Source organism: Nerophis lumbriciformis, linkage group LG37, assembly GCF_033978685.3.
Source record: "Nerophis lumbriciformis linkage group LG37, RoL_Nlum_v2.1, whole genome shotgun sequence".
Classification (NCBI taxonomy): Eukaryota; Metazoa; Chordata; class Actinopteri; order Syngnathiformes; family Syngnathidae; genus Nerophis; species Nerophis lumbriciformis.
Genome location: NC_084584.2, coordinates 1,666,152 through 1,693,327, shown reverse-complemented (window position 1 = coordinate 1,693,327; position 27,176 = coordinate 1,666,152). Strand labels below are relative to the sequence as shown.

Here is a 27,176-nt window from a genome sequence, read left to right as displayed (position 1 = left end):
TGAGTTAATGTTTAAAATGACTGGTTAATAGTGCTATTATAAAGTGCAATGTCAGCACAATTTTCTTTCCTGCAATTTAAAATGCACTTGTTTTAATAAATAAATACAGCGTTTGAAAAGCATACACAATCTGTGTTAATATATTAGTCTGTGGTTAAAAGGACTTGAAAGGACTCGAAACTCAAAATGCAGGACTTAGGACTTGACTTGAGACTTTCCAGTCTTGACTTTGGACTTGACTCGGGGCTTGCCTGTCTTGACTCGGGACTTGACTCGGACTTGAGGGCAAAGACTTGAGACTTACTTGTGACTTGCAAAACAATGACTTGGTCCCACCTCTGGCTATTACCACTCTCTCATGCAGTGCGTATGTACAATTGCTGTCCTCCTGAAGTCTTTATTAAAGCCAAGTTATTCATGCAGCTCGACATGGTTCTTCCTACTGGTAACCACAAACAACAACAGTTACTATCATTTATTTAAAAAAGAACAAAAAAACAATTTGTTTACATGCCCAAATCCACGCTAAATCTACTTCTGGGCAAACTTGGCGTAAGCCTTTGACTACATTTCCCATAATTCCTTTCGGCGCTAGCCACCGTGCTGGATGACAGCCATCCGGCGCCAACAGCTCCAGACTCACAACGCAAGAGTCATGGCGGCCACGGGTGGAGGGAAAATCCGAAGCAGGAGATATCACATCGCCTCTAAGCCCTACGCCAAGAGCAAACAGGTAAACTCGTGTCAACTTCTCGCACCCAGGACCCCGGGACGACAACGCCGCTTTTTTTTTTTTTTCCCGCTCGTGTTTTTGTTGAAGTTGGGAAGATATTTCATGGCCTACTTTGTGTAGCGCTCGTGGCCTCCACGCGCCGCTAGCTAGCACGGGCACCGATGCTAACGAGCTAACACGCAAATTTCGCCCGGTTTTGACAGCACGCACGGCGGGGACATTGCTATTGTTTTCTCCGCCGACAGTGGTGACGCGCGAGTGCGCCTGCGTCACACCAAGTTGCCGCTCGTAAAGTCAGCGGAAAGAAGGGACGTGGGGGGGAAAGTCGATCCGAGCTAACAGGCTAACGCTAGCTAGCCCCGATGCTAACTAGCTAGCTAGCACGGGCGCCCGATGCTAACGAGCTAACACGCTAATGTCGCCCGGTTTGACAGCACGCACGGCGGGGACATTTGTATTGTTTTAGTGGGGACCAACTGCACCTGCGCCACTACGGCATAACACGTTGCCGCTCGTAAAGTCAGCGGGAAGAAGGGAAGTGGGGGGGAAAGTCGAGCCGAGCTAGCGCTAGTCCAGCAGCGCATTGTTGTCCTCGCCTCTACCTGTCTGCGGGAATACGCGCTGGTTTTTCGGCTTGGGACCCGAGTTGACTGTTCGGTTGGAATGGAATTAGTGCAATGCCGCTCGTGTGGTGGATTTAGTGAAAGTTGGGCTGGCTAACGTTGGTCAAATATTGCGCAGGAGGCATCTGTAGTTACCTGAACACCTGAGTTCATCCACTCTCGTTATCTATAATAATATATATATTTGTTATTCACATGTGAATAATGCTGTATAATAGACTCTATTTATATTATTCACATGTGAATAGTGTTGTATAATAGATTATATTTATAGTATTCACATGTGAATAATGCTGTATAATAGACTATATTTATATTATTTACATGTGAATAATGCTGTATAATAGACTGTATTTATGTTATTCACATGTGAATAATACTGTATAATAGACTGTATTTATGTTATTCACATGTGAATAATGCTGTATAATAGACTGTATTTATGTTATTCACATGTGAATAATACTGTGTAATAGTCTGTATTTATATTATTCACATGTGAATAATGCTGTATAATAGACTGTATTTATATTATTCACATGTGAATAATGCTGTATAATAGACTGTATTTATGTTATTCACATGTGAATAATGCTGTATAATAGACTGTATTTATGTTATTCACATGTGAATAATGCTGTATAATAGACTGTATTTATGTTATTCACATGTGAATAATACTGTGTAATAGACTGTATTTATATTATTCACATGTGAATAATGCTGTATAATAGACTGTATTTATATTATTCACATGTGAATAGTGTTGTATAATAGACTCTATATTATTCACATGTGAATAGTGCTGTATAATAGACTATGTATATTATTCACATGTAAATAGTGCTGTGTAATAGACTATATTTATATTATTCACATGTGAATAGTGTTGTATAATAAACTATATTTATGTTATTCACATGTGAATAGTGCTGTATAATAGACTGCATTTATATTATTCACATGTGAATAGTGCTGTATAATAGACTGTATTTATATTATTCACATGTGAATAATGCTGTGTAATAGACTATATTTATATTATTCACATGTGAATAATGCTGTGTAGTAGACTGTATTTATATTATTCACATGTGAATAATGCTGTATAATAGACTGTATTTATATTATTCACATGTGAATAGTGCTGTATAATAGACTGCATTTATATTATTCACATGTGAATAGTGCTGTATAATAGACTGCATTTATATTATTCACATGTGAATAGTGCTGTATAATAGACTACCGTATATTACCAAATAAACGCCCTTGGGCAAATAACCGCCCATGTCCTAATAGCCGCCCGGGGTCTGACCCCATTTTGTGAATTAACCGCCTCTTCCTAATAAGCGCCTATGTCCAAATAGCCGCCCATGGGCTGTTATTTGCATAATTTAGATTAAAATGCTACTGGGGTTGCGTTTGCTGCAGTATTATTGTTCTGATGGTTTTATAGAGTACTTGGTACCATAATTTATTTTTCCTGTATGTTGCTTTATTTAAAACTTGGAGTATTGTAGCCTTTATTTTATTTAAGTGACAGTATTATTGTTCTGTTTTGATGGTGGGTTTTATACTTGGGTACTTGGTACCATAATTTTATTTTTCCCGGTCGGCTGCTTTATTTATTTTTAGTATTGGTATTCTATTTGACAATTGTTGCACTACTGCCATGTTGAGGCCTTGTTGATCTCTTGTCTTTTGATAGCCTACCTCATGTTGATCTCTTGTTTTTTTGTTTGTATGTTTACAATAGCTTTTACACTTAAAGTTTTTTGTACGAAAAAAAAAAAATACTGGACAGTAACCATTGTAACGAAATAATGGCCTGGTGCAGGCTGGTGCAAAAATAAATAAAAGCCTTGTGCAAGGACCGCCTGCTTCTTTTAAACGCCTGTCTCCAAAATCGATTTTGTGAAATAAACGCCCGGGCTACTATTTGGTAATATACGGTATATTTATATTATTCACATGTGAATAATGCTGTATAATAGACTGTATTTATGTTATTCACATGTGAATAATGCTGTGTAATAGACTGTATTTATGTTATTCACATGTGAATAATGCTGTATAATAGACTCTATATTTATATTATTCACATGTGAATAGTGCTGTATAATAGACTGTATTTATATTATTCACATGTGAATAGTGCTGTATTATAGACTCTATTTATATTATTCACATGTGAATAATGCTGTATAATAGAGTGTATTTATATTATTCACATGTGAATAGTGCTGTATAATAGACTATATTTATATTATTCACATGTGAATAATGCTGTATAATAGACTGTATTTATGATATTCACATGTAAATAATGCTGTGTAATAGACTCTGTTTATATTATTCACATGTGAATAGTGCTGTATTATAGACTCTATTTATATTATTCACATGTGAATAGTGCTGTATAATAGAGTGTATTTATATTATTCACATGTGAATAATGCTGTATAATACTGCATTTGTTATTCACATGTGAATAATGCTGTATAATAGACTATATTATTCACATGTGAATAATGCTGTATAATAGACTATATTTATATTATTCACATGTGGATAATGCTGTATAATAGACTATATTTATATTATTCACATGTGAATAATGCTGTATAATAGACTGTATTTATGATATTCACATGTGAATAATGCTGTGTAATAGACTGCATTTATATTATTCACATGTGAATAATGCTGTATAATAGAGTCTATATTATTCACATGTGAATAGTGCTGTATAATAAACTGTATTTATATTATTCACATGTGAATAGTGCTGTATAATAGACTATATTTATATTATTCACATGTGAATAGTGCTGTATTATAGACTATTTATATGATTCACATGTGAATAATGCTGTATAATAGATTATATTTATATTATTTACATGTGAATAATGCTGTATAATACTGTATTTGTTATTCACATGTGAATAATGCTGTATAATAGACTATATTTATATTATTCACATGTGAATAATGCTGTATGATAGACTATATTTATATTATTCACACGTGACTAATGCTGTATAATAGACTGTATTTATGTTATTCACATGTGAATAATGCTGTATAATAGACTATATTATTCACATTTGAATAGTGCTGTATAATCGACTGTATTTATATTATTCACATATGAATAGTGCCGTATAATAGACTGTATTTATATTCACATGTAAAAAAAAAAATACCTAAGTGTTTATTGTCTATTGTGAGCGAACTGTGGTGCTGAATTTCCCCCAGGGATCAATAAAGTACTTTCTGTTCTATCGGGATTGAATTTTCCCTGCATTCCCTTCCCTGCGAATCGGTCAGAAAGTCACTCAAAATACGACAAATTGTCAATGCACGAGTGCAGTGATTCTCACACTGTTGTTTTTCACATAGTAGCACCTCAGCAAACGCTTGGCTCTCCAAGTGCCACCGAAATGACCGATATTTAAATACGGTGGCGTGGTAGCCCCAAGTATTCATTAAAAACGAGAATGTTCAATATTGTTTTTTTTGGCCCCGTAACGTTACACAGTTTGAACAGTTACACTGTGTTTGAATATTTAACAAAGTCCTTCTGTGGCGTACCACTAGATGGAGTTTGAGACTCACTGCCAGATTAGACCTTCACATGTTTAATAGTATGTGACCAGGTTCCTAATTAGTAGAGTTTTGAGTTATGGCATTGATGGATTTTTGTTTGAGACCCAACAAAATGCTCACAATGCATTGTTTGTTTACACTGTGTAGCCACAACTTTAGCTTTGGCCTGGACAATCAATACACATACTGCCTGTACATGGACCATAATCATGTGATTGTTTACATAACAACTCGACAAGTGTGGCAGTCTATTTCCACGCCGTGTTGTTGTCCCACTAGAAATGTTTCACTCACAATTGGACTTACTTCCTGTTAAAGGGGTCATGTTATGATTGTTTTCTGACATGTAAACACTTCCATCAGGGGTTCTTAACCTTTTAGACCCCGCGGCCCAACTTTTCTACTACAGAGGGGTCTGGGGCCGAATCAAATGTTTACACTGTAGTAGTCTTACTCTTGATCTGAATCATATTTAATAATTAGAGGAGGTGTGAATGCTCCAATGCTGAAGTTGAAGTGAAATGCTGACAGAATGTAGTATGAATGTAAGAATAGTTTGAATGTTGAAGAGTTAAAATTTCCAGGAAAAACGGAATTTGGTTTGGAACTTGGGAAAGTGTTAGTTGGATGTGTTGAAGGTGAAATGGTTGGAATAGGTTGAAAAAATGTGCAAATTGTGGAAGTTTAAATAATGGACAATTTATTTTGCAAGGGGAAAATGTCCCTGAGCACTGGGAATTCTTGGAAATCCGGGAATTTAAACACATTGTTGAAGGAGAGCACACAATTTTGAACAGGCCGAATATTTTGCAGTCGGAACGGTTTGAATCGGATGAAAAATGTGGGAATTGTGGAACTTTGAAAAATGTCCCTTTTTATTTTCAATGGGAATTTCATGGACATTTGAGAATTTCGGGAAAAGCGGGAATTGTTGGGAGAATGTTAAAAGACTTACCGTATTTTCCGCACCATAAGGCGCCCTGGGTTATAAGCCGCGCCTTCAATGAACGGCATATTTCAAAACTTTGTCCACCTATAAGCCGCCCCGTGTTATAAGCCGCATCTAACTGCGCTAAAAGAATGTCAAAAAAACAGTCAGATAGGTCAGTCAAACTTTAATAATATATTAAAAACCAGCGTGATGTGGGCGCGCATGGAGTCGTATATCAACATGGACGGAGCTGCGTGAAAAAAGCCACCCGGCCTCTTCGCGTAAACTTACCTTAACCACTCGCTCATCTTTTCTTCATCCATCCATCCCTTCGAGTTAGCTTTTATGATGACGCCGGCTGGAAAGGTCTCTTTTGGCAAGGTCTTCCTTTTGAATATCACCATGGGTGGAAGTTTCTGGCCATTAGCATGGCAAGCTAGAACCACAGTGAAGGATGACTTCTCATTCCCTGTGGTGCGAATATTCACCGTACGTGCTCCCGTTGTATCCACAGTGCGGTTCACAGGAATATCAAAAGTCAGTGGAACCTCGTCCATGTTGATAATGTTCTCTGGCCGGATCTTTTTTTCAGCTATCTTGTTTTTACAATATGCACGGAAAGTAGCCAGCTTTTCTTGAAAGTCTTTAGGCAGTTGCTGTGAAATAGTAGTCTGTGTGCAGATGGAGAGATTGCGTCTTTTCATGAACCGGAAACCTGTCGCTTAGTAGGAGCCATTTTGTGGTCTTTACAGATGTAAACACACAAAGGAAATGAAACGTAATATCCGCGCGCTTCTTCTTCTTCTACGCGGGCGGGTGGTTGCTTACAGTAGAAGAAGAAGCGCTTCCTGTTCTATGGGGGCGGGTGCTTACCTTGGCGGTTGCTTGCGTAGAAGAAGAAGCACTTCCTCTTCTACGGGGAAAAAAGATGGCGGCTGTTTACCGTAGTTGCGAGACCGAAACTTTATGAAAATGAATCTTAATATTAATCCATATATAAAGCGCACCGGGTTATAAGCCGCACTGTCAGCTTTTGAGTAAATTTGTGGTTTTTAGGTGCGGCTAATAGTGCGGAAAATACGGTAAATGTTCTGAACGAGTTGAAATTGTTGGTGTTGGAATTTTCAAATCGGTCGAGAAATGTTGAAGTGGTAACATTTTTAATTGAGAAATGGTGTTAAGGAATTTCGGGAAAACCGGGAATTCTTCCTGTTTAAAAAACAACTTTGTTTTTTTGTCCTGATTAAGAGGAATGTTTTGACGGGGGAACGGTTGAAGTGGGTAGAAAAATGTGGACGGAGTAGTCGACAGAAAAAAGGGATTTCTGGGAATTCCTGGCATGTTTTCGAACTTGTAAAAAGTAGTAGTTTGAATGTCCAGTATGAGTGAAATATGTTGAAGGTGGAATGGTTTGAATCGGTTGAAAAATGTGGAAATGGTGGATGTTTGAAAAATTCATTTTGAATGGGGAAAAGTGTCCCGGAAAACCTGGAATTCTGGGTAATCTGGGAATTTGTCAAGAAAAAGATGAATTTTGGTGTACAAAACATGTGTGAATGTTTGTAACATTCACACAATTATATATAACCTACTTACAGTTTAACAGGTGAAACCTTGCCAAAAGATTCTAAAACATGTGTTAAACACAAAGACTGTTCTCAAGGCTTAGGTCAGGCTGATTACAAAAAGAACTACTAATCAAATATACTGCAAAAGATGGGACTGATGAAAAATACAATTACGCAGTGGTAGAAGTAATAAATAACAATGTTTATTAAGTAAACTGTTAATTGAATTTAAGTACAAATGAAAATACAGCTTCACCACTTTAGTCATAGTTTTTGTGCTTTTAAGAATATTTAGCTCCAGACTTCTTCTGTTTGTTTGATATGGTCATTACTGCCACAAGTGGTGTAAAAGGGTACTACAACAGACTACCATACAGACCACAGCCGAGAAGCATGATCTTTTTTTTGGCGGCCCAACAATACGGCCAAGAAACACTGGTCGACATAACATTGAATGGTGGTTCTTTGGTCATAATGTTTGTTTTACACACCATCCTTAAGCCTTTTAATAAAAAAACCGAACCTCAAAAATCTAAATTGCGCTCTAGCGCCCCCTAGGAAGAAAACTGCCTCTAACTCCCAGTAGGAATGTCATAGAGACATGAAACAAAAACCTCTATGTAGGTCTCACTTGGACCTACTTTTCATTAATTAATTAATTCCCCCTTCAAGACAAAAAAGTACTAAAAACAGTCACTTTTGCCTCTTTGAGCTGTAATTTGACCCCCTTAACATGCTTCAAAACTCACCAAACTGAACACACACATCAGGACTGGCTAAAATTGCGATCTAAAACAAAAAAACCTAACCCCAAATCTCAAAATTGCGCTCTACTGCAATTTTTTAATAAAACGCAAAAAAAAAAACTGCTCCTCGGAAGAAAAAAATGACAAAACTGCCTGTAACTCCCACTGGGAAAGTCGGAGAGACATGAAACAAAAACCTCTATGTAGGTCTCACTTAGACCTACATTTCATAAATTGACAACCCCCAGCAAAAATCAACAGGAAGTTTGCTATTCCCCCTTCAAAACAAATTTTTTGTAAAAACCGGTCACCTTCCTTCAAAAACTATCTCCTCTGAGCGCGTTTGTCATTTCGGCCTCAAACTAACTCAGGAGAGAGATTGAACTCTTGTGATTACAACGACAGAAGAGCTTTTTTTTCTAACTGCTCCGGTTTTGATTTTATGAGCCTTCAAAGAACCGCTGCGCTGATGCTGCTGCGCTGATGTTTTTTTAAGATGGCTGCTTAAAAGCAGGAAGCACCAACGTGCCCACACAATGCAGACAAGGTAGGTACACTAGACAAAAGTCTTGGGACACTTCAGACTAAAAGTAGACAAAAGTATTGGGACACTTAGGACTGTCACTGGACAAAAGTATTGGGACATTTAGGACTAGCACCTGCCAAAAATGCGGGCCCGACCAATGCTGCTTGCAGCTTTAAATTAACTATGCAATTTCATATTCTAAACTCAATCTAATATTGCAACAAATACTATATTATTGCACATTCCAAACATCAATAGACATACTTAAATACAGTATCTGCTTGACTCATGATTTAAAAGCAACTTATCCATCAAATTGTACAATGTAACAATTATTTTTCGGTAAAAAAAACAAACTGGTAGCTCAGTTGCCAGAATATTACCGCAAAACCACAAAACAAAAAATGTGTAATATTGTTTTTCCATTTACAGTAATATACACTGTAAAAACAACGACTGTACAGTGGTACTGTTTTACCATTGACTTTTACAGTATGCATTGTAAAAAACATGCTACATTTTATTGTAAAATTTCGTCAGCTACACTTTGTTCTAAAATCTACACATTTTTCTTACAGTGTACGTAAAAATATATGACAATAAATAATTGTTTAATGAAGCAATTTAAGATGTATATATTATTCACTGTTACAAGTGGCCCTCTGAGGGCAGCCATGACTGCCATGGGGCCCCCGATGAGAACCTGCACTAGATGCAACACTAGTGGGTTTTATTAACACAGATACAAATGTATATATGACGGATATTGCCCTCCAAAATAGTCTCTCTCTCTCTTTGATGACATAAAATTAGAGGAACTACTACATAGGGCTGCAGCTAACGATTATTTTTCTATCGATTAATCTATAGATTATTTTTTCGATTAATCGGTTAATCTATAGATTATTTTTTTCGATTAATCTATAGATTATTTTTCCTTTTACCGATTATTTTTTTTATTTAAAATGAAGAGGAAAAAATAAATGTAGGCCAGTTTTTTCAAAAGGCATGGCTTTTATTTACAAAAAAAAAAGTATGGCCACTCAGTCAACATTGACAACAACATGACAAAATATTCTGTAACAATGTAAACATTTAAAACTTTTAACATTTAACAAAATTAAAAGTAGCTTATTTGCTTTTTAATGTGCAAATATAAAAGTAAACATCCAGTGCAAATCTTAATATTCTGGAATAGTATAAGCATTTAAAAAGTAAAAGTATTGCTTATTTTGCTTTAAAATGTGCAAAAATAAAGATAAACATCCAATACAAAAAAGTGCAAAACGGAAATATTCTGTAACAAGTGTAAACATTTCAACAAAAGTAAAAGTATTGCTTATTTGCTAAAATGTGCAAAAATAAAGCTAAACATCCAATACAAAAAAGTGTACAGTGTAAACATTTCAACAAAAGTAAAAGTATTGCTTATTTTGCTTAATAACACAACAATGATAGTATGATTAAAATGAAAGTTAATTGTTGGTTTGTACATAGTATATGTAACTGTTAATGTTGTAAAAGGTATTTGCACAACTAATTAACGTTAGCGTTTGTGACACGTCTTGTGCCGTGGGGTTCTTTCAGGACCGACAGACTGAACGCCAGACGGCTTTGCCAGGTTTACAATCTTTTAATTTTACACAGTCTTTTCTCTTCCAACTCTTTTCTCTTTCTTTCCTCGCTTTTCAGCTCCTCTTCCTCGCTCGCTCGTCGTCCCCTGTCTCTTGCGGCGTCGCTCCCGGCGCGCCCCGCCTCGCCGCTCGCTCGCCGCCGCCGCCTCTCCACAGCGTTAAAGAGGAGCGCGTCTTTGTAAACACTGAACAGGCACGCCAAACGCGCCTCTCAGAGCAAACGGTGCTTTAGTTTATGAATTTACAACGCAGATACAAATGACACATTCATGTTTTTGTGTAATGATGACAACGTATACGCACGCGGACGATTGACTTGTTGATGGTGATGGCAAGAACGCTGTCGGGGGTTTTCTTTTCAAATGTTCGTTCATAGCCGTTGTGCTGCCATGATAGGCCATTTCCGCTCGACACAGTGTGCATTACAACAACATTATTAGGCCGTTTATTGAAATACTCCCACACTTTTGACGACTTTTGGCGTGCTTTTTTCCCCTCGCTCGCATCGTCTGCTTTGCGCTCCGCCATGACAGTAGTGTGACGTAAATATGCGACGTGCCGACGCACAAAAACGGCGTCGACGTATTTACGTAACCGATGACGTCGACTACGTCGACGCGTCGTTTCAGCCTTACTACTACAGCGTGTAAGTGGGATAAAACAATCATGTTTACTTGACCCACTTCCTGGGAAACTTATCAAAGAACTGTTTGTATTATTAGGACCACCAGTGTTAAATATTATACACTTATCACTTTCCTCTGGCACTGGTCCCCTAGCATTCAAAAAAAGAGGTTATTCATCCTCTGCTCAAAAGACCTAACCTCGATCCTGACCTCCCTCATGGTAAAAAAAAACATGCTTTTATTCCATCAAAGTATAATTGTGCAGAGGTATTTGACACACTCTGCTGCTACATTCCTGCAGTGTTTAGTGCTGGGCTGACAAATCTGCTTGCATTTGCGGCTAAAAACAGTAAAAAAAAATCCTTTCATTCTCATTTTTCACCTAAAATAAATCCATAAAAAGTGGATCAAATAGAGCAGTGGTTCTCAAGCCAGCAATGCGTTTATGGCCACACAAAAAGTCGGACAACTCCAACGCCACACATGTCATTCCAGATCGTTACACTATGACTTCCCAAACAGATGTGTGCTTATTCTACTGTTAAGAATACTCATTTATGGATATTATTTATTGAAATGCTGTAACTCTTTTAAAGGAATGCTAATAGAAAGATATGTTACACAGACACACTTTTTTTTTTTCCACGCTTACATTTCATTGTGCAACATGTGAATGTTATAAAGGGAACTAAATGTGATCCTTTTAAAAGGGGTACAAATTCCTTCCAAAGCAGGACCTCCACCCAGACATACAATACCGGAACATAGCTCCTGAAATGTTCCCTTTTATTAGGAAAATAATTTTATGGAAATGACTGCTGGTGGTATGGCCGCAGTGTGCACGTCTGATGTTGCTCACTGAATGCTCAGGGAGGGTTTTTTTTGCATTTGCTCACATTGATTATGATCTGTTATGTCATCCGTTCCATGTTATGTGACGTATATCCTGTGTAGATCAGTACATGGCATGACGTAGTACTACTTGTTTACAAAAAGACATGTTCAATTGAGGCTTACATTAGGCCTAATGATAGCACTGTGTTTATGTCTGAGTGTCTTACTACTACAGTTGTGTTATTTCGGACATTTTGTAATTTTTTAAATTATTGCACCTATTTGTTCTATTCTAACATTTTCCTGTTAGCACCTGTGCTCCTGGTGCAAAAGCTAAGCGTAGTTTAGGTTTAGTGACCAGCAGGCTCTCTAACACGCACCAGACGGCGTCATAAATGTGAAATAAATACACAGAACCGCCAAACCAACAACTTATTACTAATAATAATAATATATTTTATTTGTAAGAAGCACTTTACATTAAGCAAACAACCTCAAAGTGCTACAGTGTATTAAAAAAAAAAAAAAAAAAAACTAGAACTAGCACGCATATAAAAAAAAAAAGGGTTTTTAAGGCTTTTTTAAAAGCATCAACAGTCTGTGGTGCCCTCAGGTGGTCAGGGATGCCCTCAGGTGGTCAGGGAGAGCGTTCCACAGACTGGGAGCGGCGGAGCAGAAAGCCCGGTCTCCCATTGTTCGTAGCTTTGTCCTCGGAGGTTAGTCTGTCCGGAGCGGAGGTGTCGTGTGGAGGGTTTGGGGGTGAGCAGTTCTTTGAGGTAGAGCGGTGCATTTCCATGGAGGCACTGGTGAGTTAGTGGGGAGACTTTGTATTCAATCCTGAGTGGAACAGGAAGCCAGTGAAGGGATTTGAGAACTGCTGTGATGTGGTCATCAGGATCCTAGCAGCACTATTTTGTAAGTACTGCAGCTTCTGGATGTTCTTGCTGGGGATCCCCACAAGAAGTGAGTTGCAGTAGTCTAGCCTGGAGTCTTATTACCCTCATTTTGCTTTGTACATTATTTCAACTGTTTGCAAATGCACCAGATCATTGAATTTCAATAGTTTAGATTAAATAAAGGGTTAGAATATTCACATCATGTATTAATATAACGGATCTTTCTTTTTTGTAACACGGTTAGGGAATGTAGTGTACTTTTGTAGTTATTTCCCCATGTTTCTGCACAATAACTTAGATATGGTGACACATTAATGCATTTTTATGTATCAAATATAAAAATCGCAATTTTTGAAGAGGAAACATGGCAATTATTTATTTTCCCTAAATCATGCAGTCGTATTTCCAGCTCCGACTTCCTAGTTCCAAGGTTAATTAGACTTAGACTTCCTTTTTATTGTCATTCAAATGTGACGGCGTGGCGCAGTGGAAGAGTGGCCGTGCGCAACCCGAGGGTCCCTGGTTCAATCCCCACCTAGTACCAACCTCGTCATGTCCGTTGTGTCCTGAGCAAGACACTTCACCCTTGCTCCTGATGGGTGCTGGTTAGCGCCTTGCATGGCAGCTCCCTCCATCAGTGTGTGAATGGGTAAATGTGGAAGTAGTGTCAAAGCGCTTTGAGTACCTTGAAGGTAGAAAAGCGCGAAACAAGTACAACCCATTTATTTATTATTTATAACTTTACAGGACAGGTAAGAACGAAATTTCGTTACATTAGCTCATGGCAGTGCAGGATAAAAAAGCAATAAGGTGCATATAAATATATTGCACTTTTGCATATGCGTCCACGTTTATGGATGTATGTTATATTGTCTTTATATTCCAGCCAGTTAATCTAATGAGAGGTGCCATTAGTCCAGTGGTTCTCAAACTTTTTTTGTCATCCCCCACTTTGGACAAGGGGGAGTTTTCAAGCCCCACCTGCCCCCATCGCTCCAACAGAGCGCTAATGCCAAGCTTTAACATTTTCAAATTTATTGAACATCAAGTTGTATACATTCAAACTCAATAACATAAAATAACATCAAGTTCAATGATAAATAAAATAACTGTGCAGCTGTGGTACAACTTGCATCAAGTTCAATAATAAATAAAATAACTTCCATCAAGTTCAATAATAAATAAAACAAAAGTGTTATAACTTGCATCAAGTTCAATAATAAATCAAAAAAAGTGTTATAACTTGCATCACGTTCAATAATAAATCAAAAAAAGTGTTATAACTTGAATCAAGTTCAATAATAAATCAAACAAGTTATAACTTGCATCAAGTTCAATAATAAATCAAAAAAAGTGTTATAACTTGCATCAAGTTCAATAATAAATCAAATAAAAGTGTTATAACTTGCATCAAGTTCAATAATAAATCAAATAACTTGCATCAAGTTCAATAATAAATCAAAAAAAGTGTTATAACTTGCATCAAGTTCAATAATAAATAAAACAAAAGTGTTATAACTTGCATCAAGTTCAATAATAAATCAAAAAAAGTGTTATAACTTGCATCAAGTTCAATAATAAATCAAATAACTTGCATCAAGTTCAATAATAAATACAATAAAAGTGCCACTTTGCAATCTTTTCAAAAAAAAATGAGGAGCTATGCATTTGGCAAGACAGGGCAAGTGACAGCACTTTTCCCCGGGAGAGCCACCTTGCTTCACTGTGAAACAGCACGGCTGTATGATCAGCTCCCATTTCCTCACACAGTGCAGAGAACAGTCGCACTTTCAGTGGTTGTGGTTTGATCAAATTTACCGCGCTCACATCTGTTAAAACCTCATTGAGTTCGGGGCTGAGCTGCCTTGACGCGAGTGCTTCCCGGTGAATGACACAGTGTGTGCCCGTCAGATTTTTGTTTCTCTGCAGGCGCTGGCTCTGGCTCGACGACCTTTGAGGTGCGAGTCACAAATGTATATATTTGTGTAATTGTGATCCACACATTAGCCTGCTACCCATCCGCGCGAAAGTTTGTTCCGCTTAGCCCCGCCCCCATTAGTTACTGTTGCTATGTCTGTCAAACTTTCGCTCGTACCGAGAAATATAAAGCCTACAGTAAAAATAAGTACCGGTAATTTCCATTTATTTATATAGCGGATTTCACAGACAGAATCACAAAGTGATTTACAGTGTGTATAGAAAATGAAAGCATAGTAAAAAAAATAATCTAAGAATATAATAATAAAAAAAAAATGTAAAGTGAAATTTCCTCCCGTTCCTCGCGCCCCACCTGTCATGTCTCTATTCCCCACCAGTGGGGCGCGCCCCACACTTTGAGAAACGCTGACTTAGTCCCACATGAAGGTTGAGCCTCAGGTGGCAGTACAACACATCAATATTTATCATGCATTCCTTCTTATATCATTTTGTGTAAACAAATATTTCTTTTTTTCCTTGTTTTGCTTCTAACTCGTCTCCTGTCTCAGCAGCAGCAGTCGGGCCTGATGAGCCGAGTGACCGACACCGTCAAGAGCATCGTTCCATCATGGCTGCAGAAGTACTTTAAGAATGGAGACGCTCCAGAAGAAGAAGAAGAAAGAGGAGGAGGAGGAGGAGGAGATTCGTTAGAATTGAGGGAAAATTGCCAGACGCCTCCTCTTCCTCTGAACGGCAGCGAAGAAGGACCTCCTTCCCTGGACGGACGCCACACGCCAGAGGCCAGCACCAGTAACGCAGGTCAGCTTGTGTCCAGGCTGCAGGCAGCAGAGAATAAAGGTGACTTCATTCAAGTCAAGTGTGTTTCTTTGTCACGGCAGAGCCCTCAAACAGCCGGGCGTCCCTCAACTTTCAGGACTACATGCTGTCACGGCCCCCGCTCCACCGCTCCCACCTCCCCTTTCGCCCGCTGGACGCCTCCTCGCCCAGCAGCCTCTTCTCCCAGCCCTCCACCTCCTCCGCGCCGGGGCCTTTCTCCACGGGCTTCTCCTTGGTCAAGGAGATCAAGGACAACCTGTCGCAGCACGAGGACGACAACATCTCCACCACCAGTGGCTTCTCCTCGCGCGCCTCCGACAAAGGTAGCGCTCTTCAATGTCGCAAAAATGAATTCCCTCTTAACCGCGGCCGCTCCCCTGCAGATGTGCCCGCCTCCAAAACCGCCTCGCTCCCGCAGCTGTGGTCGCCGGAAACAGACAGAAGCGTGTCCGTGCCGCAGCCCTCTCAGTCTGGTCTGAAACGGCCCGCCTTCAACCTGTCAGTCTTCAGCACCTCCGCCAATGTGAGTCTTGATGGTGGCCCAGTGAAAAGACGCATGGTTGACTGTGACCTCCCTGTGCTGCAGGCCACGCTCAACAGCACCACCTTGAACTCCAGCCAGCTGGGAGATTCGCCCTTCTACCCGGGCAAGACCACGTACGGCGGCGCGGCCGCGCTCAAGACCTCTCACACTCGTCCTGGGACACCATACCAGGTGAGCTTGTGGGAATTGTGCAGGTGTTTCTACAAAGGCCGATACACGATAAGGAGGGGTGTAACGGTACACAAAAATGTTGGTTCGGTACGTACCTCGGTTTAGAGGTCACGGTTCGGTTAATTTTTGGTACAGTAAGAAAACAACAATATACCGTATTTTCCGCACCATAAGGCGCCCTGGGTTATAAGCCGCGCCTTCAATGAACGGCATATTTCAAAACTTTGTCCACCTATAAGCCGCCCCGTGTTATAAGCCGCATCTAACTGCGCTAAAGGAATGTCAAAAAAACAGTCAGATAGGTCAGTCAAACTTTAATAATATATTAAAAACCAGCGTGATGTGGGCGCGCATGGAGTCGTATATCAACATGGACGGAGCTGCGTGAAAAAAGCCACCCGGCCTCTTCGCGTAAACTTACCTTAACCACTCGCTCATCTTTTTTCATCCATCCCTTCGAGTTAGCTTTTATGATGACGCCGGCTGGAAAGGTCTCTTTTGGCAAGGTCTTCCTTTTGAATATCACCATGGGTGGAAGTTTCTGGCCATTAGCATGGCAAGCTAGAACCACAGTGAAGGATGACTTCTCATTCCCTGTGGTGCGAATATTCACCGTACGTGCTCCCGTTGTATCCACAGTGCGGTTCACAGGAATATCAAAAGTCAGTGGAACCTCGTCCATGTTGATAATGTTCTCTCGACGGATCTTTTTTTCAGCTATCTTGTTTTTACAATATGCACGGAAAGTAGCCAGCTTTTCTTGAAAGTCTTTAGGCAGTTGCTGTGAAATAGTAGTCCGTGTGCGGATGGAGAGATTGCGTCTTTTCATGAACCGGATCCCTGTCGCTTAGTAGGAGCCATTTTGTGGTCTTTACAGATGTAAACACACAAAGGAAATGAAACGTACGGTAATATCCGCGCGCTTCTTCTTCTTCTACGCGGGCGGGTGGTTGCTTACAGTAGAAGAAGAAGCGCTTCCTGTTCTATGGGGGCGGGTGCTTACCTTGGCGGTTGCTTGCGTAGAAGAAGAAGCACTTCCTCTTCTACGGGGAAAAAAGATGGCGGCTGTTTACCGTAGTTGCGAGACCGAAACTTTATAAAAATGAATCTTAATATTAATCCATATATAAAGCGCACCGGGTTATAAGGCGCACTGTCAGCTTTTGAGAAAATTTGTGGTTTTTAGGTGCGCCTTATAGTGCGGAAAATACGGTAAATGTTTTGGTTATTTATTTACCAAATGTGTAAACAATGGCTTTATCCTTTTAACATTAGGGAACACTATAATAATTCTGCCCACGTTAATCAACGTTAAACTGCCTCAAGTTGTTGCTCAGATTAGATAAAATGACAAAACTTTTCTTCTACATATAAAAAGTGCAACATTAAACAGTTTCAAGTCAACTCATCATGCTTCATTTATTACAGCATTTGGGAAGCCTGTAGTTGATTTTTATTATGTAAATGTTATATTTTTTATCAACATGTGATAGCAGGGACCCTGCCATTCAAAACTAGGCTGCTGCATTACTAATGATTAATGTAATTATAGCTGAAAAAATAGTACAATAGCGCATGGTGTGTTTACAAACATAGGAAAAGTGACATCAAATCCAAGCCACACAAACATAAAACATGAACATTAGCAGACTGTTACAGTATGAATTGATATTTACTGGTGTGTGTGTGTGTGTGTATATATATATATATATGTATATATATATATGTGTGTGTGTGTGTGGGGAAAAAAATCACAAGACTATTTCATCTCTACAGGCCTGTTTCATGAGGGGGGGTTCCCTCAATCATCAGGAGATTTTAATGGGAGCATTCACATACCATGGTTTATATAGGGCACAGAGTGGGTGGGTACAGGCTGGTGTAGGGGCGTGGTGATTGGCTCATGTGTTACCTAGGAGGTGTTTCCGTCTGTGGCGGCATGCTGTTACAATTTCGCTGCGCTTGTTGAGGGATGACAGGTCTGGACGGTAAATAATAAACAGTTTCTCTTTCAAGCATAGGTTGCATCTTTTATTACCACTATTGTAAGGTGTGCTGGATGCGAGAATTTGCCATGTTATTGAATATTCAACATTATTGTCTTTGAGGTCCCAAATGTGTTTGCTGAGTTCTGTGGTATTCCGCAGGTTTTGGTTCCTGAAAGAAGCCTTGTGATTGTTCCATCTGGTTTTGAACTCTCCCTCAGTTAATCCTACATATGTGTCGGATGTGTTAATGTCCTTGCGTGTTACTTTAGATTGGTAGACAACTGATGTTTGTAAGCACCCCCCGTTGAGAGGGCAATCAGGTTTCTTTCGACAGTTGCAACCTTTGTTGGTTTTGGAGTCGCTCTGTCCGGGGGCCGACGGCTCATTTGCAATTGTTTTGTTGTGGTTTGAGATGATTTGTCGTATATTGTTCATACAGCTGTAGCTCAATTTAATGTTGTTCTTGTTGAATACTTTTCTTAGGGTGTTGTCTTTGGGAAAGTGTTTGTCAATCAGATTGAGGAATTTGTGTCCAATGTTAGTTGAGACGTTTTTGCTGTATGGGGGGTTGTACCAGATGATGTCGTTTCGTTTTCTGTTCTTTTTCGGTTGGTTTCCTGGCGTGGGTTCATAGGTGAGGGTGAAATTGTATCCGCTTTCATCAAGGGCTTTTTGGTACGGGGGGGTTGCTTGGTCAAATTCAGCTTTGCTAGATGACAGCATCGATAGCCTTTTATTAATTCCGGTAGGTATTCTTTTCGTGGTGGTGGGTGGGTGGTTGCTGTCATGGTGCACGTATTGGAGTGTTGTGTTGGGTTTCGTGAATGGTTGGTAGCTGTTATTTCTCAGGTTGAAAGTGACGTCAAGGAAGTTGACGGTTTGCTTGTTGGCTTCAATCGTGATCCGTAGGCCGTTCTCTTTGAAAATTTGGCATATGCGCTTCTTATATATATATATATATATATATATATATATATATATGATAGCATATTATTCGAGCACTGTTGACAAGTGATGTACCAAAAACTGGACCACCGAAAAGTGACTTTGATCACCGAAAACCGTGCGGCCGAAACTGGATGTAAACTAGGGATGTCCCGATCCGATATTTGGATCGGATCGGCTGCCGATATTTGCCAAAAAATGCGTATAGGCAAGGCATGGGAAAATTCCGATCCAGATCCAGTTTAAAAAAAAAAACTGCGGTCCGTGTTTTCCAACGCACCGATTTAAATAATACATTCCACTTTTCCGCTGCTCCCTAATTTCCGTTCCGCATTTTCCAGCACACCTTCAACACATCCACACGTCTGTGGATTCTCACGCAGTTGCTTTTAAGTGCTGGCATTACACGACAGGCTCTTCTCACTCTTTTCTGTGTCTCCCTCTCACAGACAGCAAGTGCATCTTCTTACACACGTCACATACTGTCACGACATACGTCACATAAGTATACATCCTCTCCCAGCAAAGAGGTAGCAGCATGGCTAACGTTAGCTGTGATGCTAGCGCAGCCGTGTGACCAACGTTTCCCCTAAGGTGCGCGCCTGCGCAATTGCGCACTCGCACTGCTCAAGTGTCCTCTGCGCACGGCAAATCTATGCCACGCACAAAATCAAAGAAAAAAATAAGCGCATAACAATTTTCGACACACGGACACGACAGAGAAAACAGTTTTCGTCATCATTGTTCAAATATTGTGACGTCTGTCGAGACGCTTATCTCCATTCGGTGCCACACGTCCACACCATCAAAATGCCGAGGCAAAAATTTCCAGATCAACACCGTATGAAAAAATTAGTGATTTTTTTTTAGTTGTGATTTCCTTCTCTGCATGAAAGTTTAAAAGTAGCATATATTAATGCAGTATGAAGAAGAATGTTTTAATGTAGACATGCAAGCCTTGAAAGAACATTTTGAAAATCAAGACTACATTTCCTGCAAATGGGTGCATTTCTACCCTATATTTTAACTTTAGATTTATTCTCATATCAAACTCTTTTGGCTGTCTTTTTGACACTTACATCCGGCGCCCCCCTCCACACCCTGGATTATAAATAATGTAAATAATTTAATGTGATTATCTTGTGTGATGACTGTATTATGATGATAGTATATATCTGTATCATGAATCAATTTAAGTGGACCCCGACTTAAACAAGTTGAAAAACTTATTGGGGTGTTACCATTTAGTGGTCAATTGTACGGAATATGTACTTCACTGTGCAACCTACTAATAAAAGTCTCAATCAATCAATCAAAACACATAGAATCATCATACTGCTGTGATTATATGCATCAAGTGTTCATTCAAGGCGAAGGCAAAATATCGAGATATATATTGTGTATCGCAATATGGCCTTAAAATATCGTAATATTAAAAAAAGGCCATATCGCCCAGCCCTAGTTCAATGATGCCATTTCTGTTTGTCATGTATAATTTTGTCTATTTTGTGTTTATCCTTGAATAAACAGGTCAGTTTCTTGTTACCAACCATTGTGTATTATTCAAACTCCCCTAATTCAGCTGGCTAGTTGTTATCAATAGTACTAAAACCCTTTTCAACATGATTCTGACAACTAAGTAGGCTAAATAACTTTAAACTTTAATACATGCTCGGATAGGTCAGTATCGGTATCGGATCGGAAGTGCAAAAACAATATCGGTATCGGATCGGAAGTGCAAAAACCTGGATCGGGACATCCCTAATGTAAACCAAACGCACGCCATTGTTTGGAGCGTTGTCAACATGTCTGCAATGTTGACGTCATTTTTAATGTATTCTAGATATACCCGCGGACAGCCATCTACAAAATGTGCAAATATTAATACAACAGTGGCGGCTTTTAAAAAGAGAAAGTCCAACAGTCCTTAAACAAGATGCTGGATTGCTAGTTGTTTTTACTTAAAAACTCATTGAAATATGTTAATACTAATTAACAGATTTGTTTTTAAATGTATGTTTACAAGTTTTGAGTCTTTTTAAAGAAACAAATATAGCAAATGACTCTGACGCCATGTGACCACGACCCACCACCAACGATATCTTGGCAGTCGAAGGGAAACCCGTTAAATATTTCAGTTTAAACCTTTGGAACAAGATGAGACCCATCAACACTAAGAAATCACTTTGCCGAATGTGCGCCACGACAACAAACACAATCACCCGACAGTCCACAATCACTTTGCGTTCAGCGAGCAAGCCAGGTCAGTGTAAACAAAATGGTGCGCGCTCACAGAAGGTATGTTTAAATACATGGGGTCGTTTTATACTGCTGTAAAACTAGCATTTTTTAAAGTGTTGTCATAGGGCTGGACTGTATCACAATATAAGTTTTTTTATATTGATCGATATTGACAACTATTGATATTTTTTTATGACCTATGGAAAACATTGACCAGCAGAAAAAAGTATTAAATGTTAGTATTTTCATTTGAAATGTAACTTCCTCTGATTATAATCCCTCAGCTATACGGGCATCAAGGAAATGTAAATACAATTCTAAAATCACAATAAACAAAGAACAATAACCTTTCAATTAAGCTTCAAAATGAAAGAATTTGTAATATTCCATCCATCCATCCATCCATCTTCTTCCGCTTATCCGAGGTCGGGTCGCGGGGGCAGCAGCTTAAGCAGGGAAGCTCAGACTTCCCTCTCCCCAGCCACTTCGTCCAGCTCCTCCCGGGGGATCCCGAGGCGTTCCCAGGCCAGCCGGGAGACATAGTCTTCCCAACGTGTCCTGGGTCTTCCCCGCGGCCTCCTACCGGTCGGACGTGCCCTAAACACCTCCCTAGGGAGGCGTTCGGGTGGCATCCTGACCAGATGCCCGAACCACCTCATCTGGCTCCTCTCGATGTGGAGGAGCAGCGGCTTTACTTTGAGCTCCCCCCGGATGGCAGAGCTTCTCACCCTATCTCTAAGGGAGAGCCCCGCCACCCGGCGGAGGAAACTCATTTCGGCCGCTTGTACCCGTGATCTTGTCCTTTCGGTCATAACCCAAAGCTCATGACCATAGGTGAGGATGGGAACGTAGATCGACCGGTAAATTGAGAGCTTTGCCTTCCGGCTCAGCTCCTTTTTCACCACAACGGATCGATACAGCGTCCGCATTACTGAAGACGCCGCACCGATCCGCCTGTCGATCTCACGATCCACTCTTCCCTCACTCGTGAACAAGACTCCGAGGTACTTGAACTCCTCCACTTGGGGCAAGATCTCCTCCCCAACCCGGAGATGGCACTCCACCCTTTTCCGGGCGAGAACCATGGACTCGGACTTGGAGGTGCTGATTCTCATCCCAGTCGCTTCACACTCAGCTGCGAACCGATCCAGTGAGAGCTGAAGATCCTGGCCAGATGAAGCCATCAGGACCAAATCATCTGCAAAAAGCAGAGACCTAATCCTGCAGCCACCAAACCAGATCCCCTCAACGCCTTGACTGCGCCTAGAAATTCTGTCCATAAAAGTTATGAACAGAATCGGTGACAAAGGGCAGCCTTGGCGGAGTCCAACCCTCACTGGAAACGTGTCCGACTTACTACCGGCCATGCGGACCAAGCTCTGGCACTGATCATACAGGGAGCGGACTGCCACAATCAGACAGTCCGATACCCCGTACTCTCTGAGCACTCCCCACAGGACTTCCCGAGGGACACGGTCGAATGCCTTCTCCAAGTCTACAAAACACATGTAGACTGGTTGGGCAAACTCCCATGCACCCTCAAGGACCCTGCCGAGAGTATAGAGCTGGTCCACAGAATTTGAATTTGTAATAAATGCTTAATAAAGTGTAGCAATGATTGTAAGATACATCATCAGTGATATGCCTGAGATCATCGGGGGTTCCGGGTCGTTCAACATCAGACCCCAGCTTGTGTCCCAGGAGCATTGGCCCACAGATCGCTCCTCCTGATCCAAATCCATGGAGAGACTCTCTCTGCTGCCTCCATGGTGTCCTTGATGGCCTTCCTTTTCCTAGCACCTGTGACGCCCAGCAGTGTGAACACTTTGTAACAAAGCCGTTACACCCCACTTCATCTTCCAGCCTCCTCTTCGCCATTGCTGGACTAGCTCCTGGTACTGTCAGCTCTATCAGTAGCACCTGCCGTCACGATACTGACGTAAGCAAGGTGTCTGGCCTCAACCAAGTTGTTGTGACGTCTGAGCTGCTTGCCCAAGTCCACTGGTGGATCCCAGTCCAATGCTGAGGTGAGGAGCCCAGCTGCTGGTTTGGGCCCTAACAAAGGCCATTCTCCTCTTGCCAAGTTGTTGCTTGCTGCTGTTGTTTTTGGCCACGGCTTCAGCAACGGTCTTCAGCAGCTGGTTGTGCCGCCAGCGGTAGCGGCCCTCCCCCAGAGCTTTAGAGCAGCTGCTTGGGGTGTGCTCCAGCGAGCCTTTCCTGGAGCCCAGCACACAAGCTGGAGAGTCATTCATGCCCCAGAGATGGAGATTGGCTGGCTGGGTAAGACGTCGTAGACAGCCTGAACCATGAACTTAATGCGCTGGGGTTCTGCCAGCCTGATCTCAGACCAGGTCACCTTCCTCTCCAGTGCACCCTCCCTTCAGGACAAGCTGGTGATTGTCCTTACCCACGTGCCTTCTCCTAGCGAGGTTGGAGGAAGGCTACCAGCCCAGCACGGCCTGTTGCCACCGTGCCCACTGTCACGTTCAAACACTGAGGACATCTATTAATCAAGACAAAAGGCAAGGAATCAAACAGATACAGAATTCAATTTGGACTCAATATTGAGGAGAGACATGGCCACTGCACTCTCTGTACAGTCCTGCACCACGCTCTGACGAAGAAGGTTTTCGTCTCCTCTTTTATTAGATATTCAATGTTCACGCACCAACACATGTCTCATTAGAAATAGGAAGTACCGTATTTTCCGCACCATAAGCCGCCCTGGGTTATAAGCCGCGCCTTCAATGAACGGCATATTTCAAAACTTTGTCCACCTATAAGCCGCCCCGTGTTATAAGCCGCATCTAACTGCGCTAAAGCGAATGTCAAAAAAACAGTCAGATAGGTCAGTCAAACTTTAATAATATATTAAAAACCAGCGTGATGTGGGCGCGCATGGAGTCGTATATCAACATGGACGGAGCTGCGTGAAAAAAGCCACCCGGCCTCTTCGCGTAAACTTCCCTTAACCACTCGCTCATCTTTTCTTCATCCATCCATCCCTTCGAGTTAGCTTTTATGATGACGCCGGCTGGAAAGGTCTCTTTTGGCAAGGTCTTCCTTTTGAATATCACCATGGGTGGAAGTTTCTGGCCATTAGCATGGCAAGCTAGAACCACAGTGAAGGATGACTTCTCATTCCCTGTGGTGCGAATATTCACCGTACGCGCTCCCGTTGTATCCACAGTGCGGTTCACAGGAATATCAAAAGTCAGTGGAACCTCGTCCATGTTGATAATGTTCTCTGGCCGGATCTTTTTTTCAGCTATCTTGTTTTTACAATATGCACGGAAAGTAGCCAGCTTTTCTTGAAAGTCTTTAGGCAGTTGCTGTGAAATAGTAGTCCGTGTGCGGATGGAGAGATTGCGTCTTTTCATGAACCGGAAACCTGTCGCTTAGTAGGAGCCATTTTGTGGTCTTTACAGATGTAAACACACAAAGGAAATGAAACGTAATATCCGCGCGCTCCTTCTTCTTCTACGGAGGCGGGTGGTTGCTTACAGTAGAAGAAGAAGCGCTTCCTCTTCTATGGGGGCGGGTGCTTACCTTGGCGGTTGCTTGCCATAGAAGAAGAAGCGCTTCCTCTTCTACGGGGAAAAAAGATGGCGACTGTTTACCGTAGTTGCGAGACCTAAACTTTATGAAAATGAATCTTAATATTAATCCATATATAAAGCGCACCGGGTTATAAGCCGCACTGTCAGCTTTTGAGTAAATTTGTGGTTTTTAGGTGCGGCTAATAGTGCGGAAAATACGGTATGTAAAACAGTCTTGTTTTCGGTCTCATTGAAGTCCAAGAAGAGGATTTCTCGGGCTTGGGCTCTTCCTGGATCCAGCTGGGGCAGGTGTTGGAGGACAATGGATAACCCCTCCCGTCTCCTGACCACAGGGACTTCAAGAGGGCAGCGGGTCGTAAATAGCGTTGACCTCGGTTACCAAATAGTTGGAAGAGAGTTTGTGAAATACTTCAGAGAGAGTTCGTTTAACACTTCAAAGAGAGTTCCTCTGGAAGTTGAGCAGATCCTGCCATCTGTCCGTGTTGAAATCACAGTGGCGTTTCACGAGCCTTCTTCCTCTTGTTAGGCCTCGAAAGACAGCATTCATAATACAACGTTTCTTTTGTGATAACTTACAAACAATTATTCCAACACCCACCAGGGACTCAGCTACCTCCCCGGGCTTTCCTGAGCCCTCCACTTCCTGCCAGTTGGCAGCATGATGCCCGCTGATGCCACTTTAGAGTCAATAGAGTCACGATTGGTTGCGAGAGACCCTGAACTCCTCGTCTGGATCTTTTTGGTCTTCCCAAAACAATAAGTGTGAACATAGAGAAACCTGAGAAGAAGAATTACTGCCAGGAAGTGACGTGACCTTTGTAACGTCTAATTCTTATTTAAGTATGGAACTAAGTATATGTTACTTAGTAATTATTATCTAAATAATATAAGACCAAATTATTGTTTTAAAGTAGTAGCACGTTTGTTACATTCTGATATTTATTCTAGTGTGACAGTCCTGCACTTCAGTTCCTACCTGTTGTTGTTTCCGTTGGGAACGGACGTGGGTTGAAAAGAAAAGATGACTACAGTGCATTTGAAACATTTTTAAAAAAACTGCCCCAATTTCTTTGCTCTCTGCAGCACTCATCTTTAGTTTCTCTTCTCACTCCCTGCATAAAGCAACATCGAGATGACACAACCAAACATGCTGTTTGATACTCTTACACCATTGGCTGTTTAGTGTGTTCCTCCAATTGCTCACACACCACTTCCTGTTTTGCAGGCTCAGCTTCATTCATTACCGTTTCTTGCCACCAAAAAACCCCCCATATATTTATCAAACACATACATTTTTTATATATTGATATTGTTTTATGGCCCAGCCCTTTGTCGCCATGTCATGTTGCTGTTCCTCACTGAGAATCTGACAGACTTCATTTTGTTTACCAATATACTCTTTAACCAACTGCTGTGCTCTTTAGGTCCCAGTGAGGAGGCAAATCAAAGCCAAGCCTGCAGGCGCGCAGCCTTGTGGGGTGACCAGCGCCACCGCCAGGCGCATCCTGCAGTCTTTGGAGCGCATGTCCAGTCCTCTGGCAGTAAGTTGTCTTATATATAGTAGTATGAGTGTGAGATGTGTCTTATATATAGTAGTATGAGTCTGAGATGTGTCTTATATATAGTAGTATGAGTGTGAGATGTGTGTTATATATAGTAGTATGAGTGTGAGATGTGTGTTATATATAGTAATATGAGTGTGAGATGTGTTATATATAGTAGTGTATATATGTATATATATATATATATATATATATATATATGAGTGTGAGATGCGTTATATATAGTAGTATGAGTGTGAGATGTGTTATATATAGTAGTATGAGTGTGAGATGTGTGTTTTATATAGTAGTGTGAGATGTGTTATATATAGTAGCATGAGTGTGAGATGTGTGTTATATATAGTAGTATGAGTGTAGTATGATGTGTGTATATATATATATGAGTGTGAGATGTGTGGTATATATATATATATATATATATATATATATATATATATATATATATATAGTAGTGTGAGATGTGTGGTATATATAGTAGTGTGAGATGTGTGGTGTGTATGTATATATATATATATATATATATATATAGTAGTATGAGTGTGAGATGTGTGGTACATATATATATATTTATATAGTAGTGTGAGATGTGTGGTGTATATATATATACAGGTAAAAGCCAGTAAATTAGAATATTTTGAAAAACTTGATTTATTTCAGTAATTGCATTCAAAAGGTGTAA

The 27,176-nt window shown here is 40.6% G+C and overlaps 1 protein-coding gene across 1 annotated transcript in view; it reads left to right on the top strand.

The window, feature by feature from the left end:
• Positions 1-585: 585 nt before the first annotated feature.
• The window catches only part of nup153 (nucleoporin 153), a 55,861-nt gene continuing 29,270 nt past the window's right edge, over positions 586-27,176 (top strand). The window contains exons 1-6 of the mRNA XM_061931291.2: positions 586-733; positions 15,219-15,468; positions 15,549-15,809; positions 15,870-16,009; positions 16,073-16,201; positions 26,360-26,476. Of these exons, the coding sequence (XP_061787275.2) occupies positions 608-733; positions 15,219-15,468; positions 15,549-15,809; positions 15,870-16,009; positions 16,073-16,201; positions 26,360-26,476 (1,023 nt within the window). The 5' untranslated portion in view covers positions 586-607. The remainder of the gene's footprint in view (positions 734-15,218; positions 15,469-15,548; positions 15,810-15,869; positions 16,010-16,072; positions 16,202-26,359; positions 26,477-27,176) is intronic.